The sequence below is a fragment of the Larimichthys crocea genome, chromosome VIII, assembly GCF_000972845.2.
Source record: "Larimichthys crocea isolate SSNF chromosome VIII, L_crocea_2.0, whole genome shotgun sequence".
NCBI classification, from domain to species: Eukaryota; Metazoa; Chordata; class Actinopteri; family Sciaenidae; genus Larimichthys; species Larimichthys crocea.
The window spans coordinates 32,418,822-32,424,026 of record NC_040018.1 but is presented as its reverse complement, the minus strand read 5'-3'; the positions used below and the strand labels follow the sequence as shown (position 1 = coordinate 32,424,026).

Below are 5,205 nucleotides of genomic sequence, written 5' to 3'. Positions count from 1 at the left end.
AGACAGACAGACAGACAGACAGACAGACAGACAGACAGACAGACAGACAGACAGACAGACAGACAGACAGACGACCTCGGGTCAGATAAACAGCTGATGAAGATCGACCTGGTTGAGGTTTATCATTAACCTGCAGCATCACGGTTACCATAGCTACATCACCACAGTTACCACGGTAACCACAGCAACCACCCATCCCCTCGTCCCTTCACTTACTTCAGGCTGGGTCTACTGTCCGTCCTGCTCCACTGATCCGAGTTCGACTGAGACGAGTTCTGCTGCTGAGGGAGGACCGAGGAGGAGGAGGAGGAGCTGTGACACACACACACACACACACACACACAGGAGGAGGAGCTGTGACACACACACACACACACACACACACAGGGAAGAATGAGTAAAACCACAGAGAACAAACAGAGAAAACTTCAACTACTGAGAGAGTGTGTGTGTGTGTGTGTGTGTGTGTGTGTGTGTGTGTGTGTGTGTGTGTGTGTGTGTGACCAAACAATAAATGATGGTCTGAGTTGGTCTGTGCTGGTCTGAGGTGGTCTGTGCTGGTCTGAGGTGGTCTGTGCTGGTCTGAGCTGGTCTGAGTTGGTCTGAGCTGGTCTGAGCTGGTCTGAGGTGGTCTGAGCTGGTCTGAGGTGGTCTGTGCTGGTCTGGTACAGACCTGCAGGCTGGAGGATCCTCAGAAATGGAGCTGGCTTTGGAGAAGAGTCTGGACCTCCGACTGAGACCCAGAGAGGACATGTGATGACTGAGGAAAGAGCGACTCCTATTGGTCGACAGATACCATAACAGGAAGAAGACGACAGACAGACAGACAGAGAGAGAGACGGAGCAGTGAGACAGGAACCCGACACCAAGACACCCGAAGCAAGAACAGAACCAGAACCAGAACCCGGACAGAGAGAGACCCAGAACTGATCCTCTGACAGCTGATCATCATCATCAATATTGATTAATGCACCAATCACAGATATCAGCAGGAGGCAGTAATCCGATTACTTCAGTCTGAGTCGGTTGTCGTGTGAGTCAGGGAGGGAAACCAGACTGACCGTAACACCGGGGACACATTTCTGCTGCTGCCTTCTGCTTTGTAACATGTTTGGACGTTAGCGTATAACCCTGACCTCGGCTCCATGATCGCACTGAACTTACGGGCTGGTCGGCGTCTTGGTTTCCAGCTCTGTGGTCGTGGTACCATTGGCGGCTGTGAGGGTGGGCACAGGAGACCCTCGCTGGGATCCGGACGGGCTGGAGGCGGGGCTGCCGAGGTCAGAGGTCAGTGGGGACGACGCCCTGCTGCCAAGCCCCGCCGTGGGGCTGGGGGAGGAGGCGGAGGAGATGGCGGGGGAGAGGGGTTTGTTGGCGGTGGAGGGGGAGAGGAAGGTAGGAGGCGTTGGGGAGGTGGAGGGGGAGGAGCCTGCAGAGGAGGACAGGAGGTCCGGCAGGTTCTGGCTGGACACGCGGCGGCTCTTTCGACCCTCCTGGTCACCAGCGGCCATCTTTCTTCTCTCTTTACGGACGGGGAGGGACGAGTCAATCTCACCGTCCTCATATCGCAGAGCTGTCTGCAACACACACACACACACACACATATATATATATATTATAAATATATATAAGATATATATTTATGTAAAACAATCTAAACATATAAATATATAAACATCTACATATAAATATATAAACATATGCATATAAATATATAAACATATATGCATATAAATATATAAACGTCTACATATAAATATATAAACATCTACATATAAATATATAAACATATGCATATAAATATATAAACATATATGCATATAAATATATAAACGTCTACATATAAATATATAAACATCGACATATAAATATATAAACATATGCATATAAATATATAAACATATATGCATATAAATATATAAACATCTATGCATATAAATATATAAACATCTATATATAAATATATAAACATATATGCATATAAATATATAAACATCTACATATAAATATATAAACATCTACATATAAATATATAAACATATGCATATAAATATATAAACATATATGCATATAAATATATAAACATATATGCATATAAATATATAAACATCTATGCATATAAATATATAAACATCTATGCATATAAATATATAAACATCTACATATAAATATATAAACATATGCATATAAATATATAAACATATAAATATATATACACATGGTAAATGGACTGTACTTATAGAGCACCTTTCTAGTCTTCCGACCACTCAAAGCTCTTTTACACTACATATCTCATTCACACACATTCATGCTCTGATGGCATTGGCTGCCATGCAAGGTGCCAACTGCTCATCAGTTTGAGGAGCTAAGCATTCATACACATTACAGCCTTCGGGAGCAATTTGGAGTTCAGTGTCTTGCCCAAGGACACTTCGACATGCAGACTGGAGGAGCCGGGGATCGAACCGCCAATCATCTGATTAGTGAACGACCCGCTCTGCCTCTGAGCCGCATAACAGTGATGCTTTCCTTATTTAATTAATCAATCACTTTTTATATGAATTAACAGGTGCATGTTTATCAATTCAATATACTCTCATAAACTCTCAAAAAAATCAATTGTGTAGTCAATAATAATTTAAAAAGAGTTTTTGGTCAACTTGTGTAGGTGCAAAATTAGTAAACCCTGAGCTGCATTGGTTAAAACAAGCAGTTAAGGAGATTCAGGTGGGACAAACTGGAGGCTAAATTAACCACTGAAATGGACCAATAACATCAGAGATGTTTAGGGACGAAATTGTGCATCACTGAGTGAAACTGAGAAAAAACCAGGTGGCTTTAGTCCTACCCAGGTGAACCCTGGTTTTGGAAGTCCATTCTGTGGACAGATGAGTCCAAAGTTGAACAGTTTGGTCTGCCATGTTTGGCGAAAAGTCAGCACTGCATACAACCAAAGGAAACTTCTCCCAACAGTGAAGCATGGTGGTGGGAATCTTAAGATCTGGGTTTGCTTTTCATCCTCAGGACCTGGACAACTCTACATAGTCCAGAGAATCATGAATTCTGAGGAATATTGTAAAATCCTGGAACATAACCTGAAGCCATCTGTAGTGAAGTTAAAGCTTGGCAGAAGATGGGTCATGCAACAAGAGAATGATCCAAAGCTTTCCAACAATACAACCAATGGCTGAAGAATAAGATTCATGTTCTGGATTGGCCCAGTCAAAGTCCTGACCTAAATCCAACTAAAATGTTGTGGTGGGATCTGAAGTGAGCAGTTCATGCCCATCCAACCTCTCTTCTGCAAGGAAGAGTGGGCAACTATCCCCCAAAGTAGATGTGAGAAACTGAAGTCACTAGGAACCATTTGGTTGAGGTTACTACTGTGAAAGGAGGTGCAGTATCCTATTAACTGAAGGGGTTCACATACTTTTGGACCCATGAAATCTGAGTTTTTCTTAAATCAGCCACTTTTAAAAAAAAATAAAGAATGACAATATAACCATATATTTAGTTTGTCCATTATTTGAAATGTTAGTATTGTGTTTTGGGGTATAACCTAACATATAATAAGGTTATTTTAGTATTTTTTACAAAAAAATCTGACCATCGCTGTAGGGTTCACAAACTTTTAAGCAGCACTGTATATACAAAGATCATGAAGCAATATTTTATATATTCTATATTACACACACTAGTTGCTGTTGTCGCTGTTGTTACTGTGGTTGCTGTTCAGGTTTTTGATACCTCGTAGCTGGTGAACTGAGCTCGGAGGTCCGGTTCTGTCCCCTTGTTGTTCATGTGTTTGTGGATGATGGTCTCCATCCCCAACTGCTCCAGACTATCTGTCACATCGTAGAACGAGTCCTGATCAGGAAGCACTGCTAGAGTCTGACAGACACACAGACAGACAGGTTAACAGGCAGATGCTCCGACTGTTCGTTTACCTCTCCGACTGTTTGCTAACTTCTCTGACTGTTTGTTTACTTCTCCGACTGTTCGTTTACTTCTCCAACTGTTCATTTACCTCGTTGACTATTTGTTAACCTCTCTGACTGTTCGTTTACTTCTCCGACTGTTCGTTTACTTCTCCGACTGTTCGTTTACTTCTCCGACTGTTCGTTTACTTCTCCGACTGTTCATTTACCTCGTTGACTGTTTGTTAACCTCTCTGACTGTTTGTTTACTTCTCCGACTGTTCATTTACTTCTCCAACTGTTCATTTACCTCGTTGACTATTTGTTAACCTCTCTGACTGTTCGTTTACTTCTCCGACTGTTCGTTTACTTCTCCGACTGTTCGTTTACTTCTCCTGACTGTTCGTTTATTCTCCAACTGTTCATTTACCTCGTTGATGTTTGTTAACCTCTTTGACTGTTGTTACTTCTCTGACTGTTCGTTTACCTCTCCAACTGTTCGTTTACTTCTCAGACTGTTCATTTACCTCGTTGACTGTTTGTTAACCTCTCTGACTGTTTGTTTACTTCTCTGACTGTTCGTTTACCTCTCCAACTGTTCGTTTACTTCTCAGACTGTTCATTTACCTGTTGACTGTTTGTTACTCTCTGATAACTGTTCCTTTTGTTTATCCTTTTACTTCTTGACTGTTCGTTTACTCCTCTCCAACTGTTGTTTACTTCTCAGACTTTTCATTTTACCTCGTTGACTGTTTGTTAACCGTCTCTGACGGTTGTTTACTTTCTCGACTGTTCGTTTACCTCCTCACTGTTGTTTACTTCTAGATGTTCATTTACCCTCGCTTAACTCTCTCGTTGTTACCCTCTCCGACTGTTTCGTTTAGCTTCTGCTGATACTTCTCGACGTTGAGTTTACTCGTGTTTGACTGTTTTTTACTGTGTTTGACTGTTGTTTACTGTGTTGACTGTTTGTTTACTCGGACGTTAGCCTTACTCTCTTCTCCGACTTTCGTTTACCTCTCGACTGTTTACTAATTTGTGACTGTTCCGTTTATTCTCGACTTTCGTTGACTTCTTCCGACTGTTCGCTTTACTGTGTTACTGTTTGTTAACCTCTCCACTGTTCGGTTACTCTTCCGACTGTGTCCGTTACTTCTCCAACTGTTCGTTTACTTCTCCGACTGTTCGCTTACCTCTCCGACTGTTCGCTACCTCTCGTGCCGACTGTTCGTTTCTCCCGACTGTTTCGTTTACTTCTCCGACTGTTCGTTTACTTCCCGACGGTCGC

At 42.4% G+C, this 5,205-nt stretch overlaps 1 protein-coding gene across 4 annotated transcripts in view; it reads right to left on the bottom strand.

Moving 5' to 3' along the window:
• Nucleotides 1–4,293, bottom strand: part of fhod1 (formin homology 2 domain containing 1) — a 21,390-nt gene extending 17,097 nt beyond the window's left edge. Inside the window, exons 1-4 of one of the 4 annotated variants that reach the window (XM_027281204.1) lie at nt 3,748–4,293; nt 1,165–1,577; nt 674–778; nt 217–312 (exon numbers count right to left, since the gene is read on the bottom strand). In XM_027281204.1, the coding sequence (XP_027137005.1) occupies nt 217–312; nt 674–778; nt 1,165–1,577; nt 3,748–3,825 (692 nt within the window). In that variant the 5' untranslated portion in view covers nt 3,826–4,293. The remainder of the gene's footprint in view (nt 1–216; nt 313–673; nt 779–1,164; nt 1,578–3,747) is intronic. The other 3 variants (XM_027281205.1, XM_027281206.1, XM_027281207.1) reach the window with 3 other exon arrangements.
• Between the last annotated feature and the right edge of the window lie 912 nt (nt 4,294–5,205).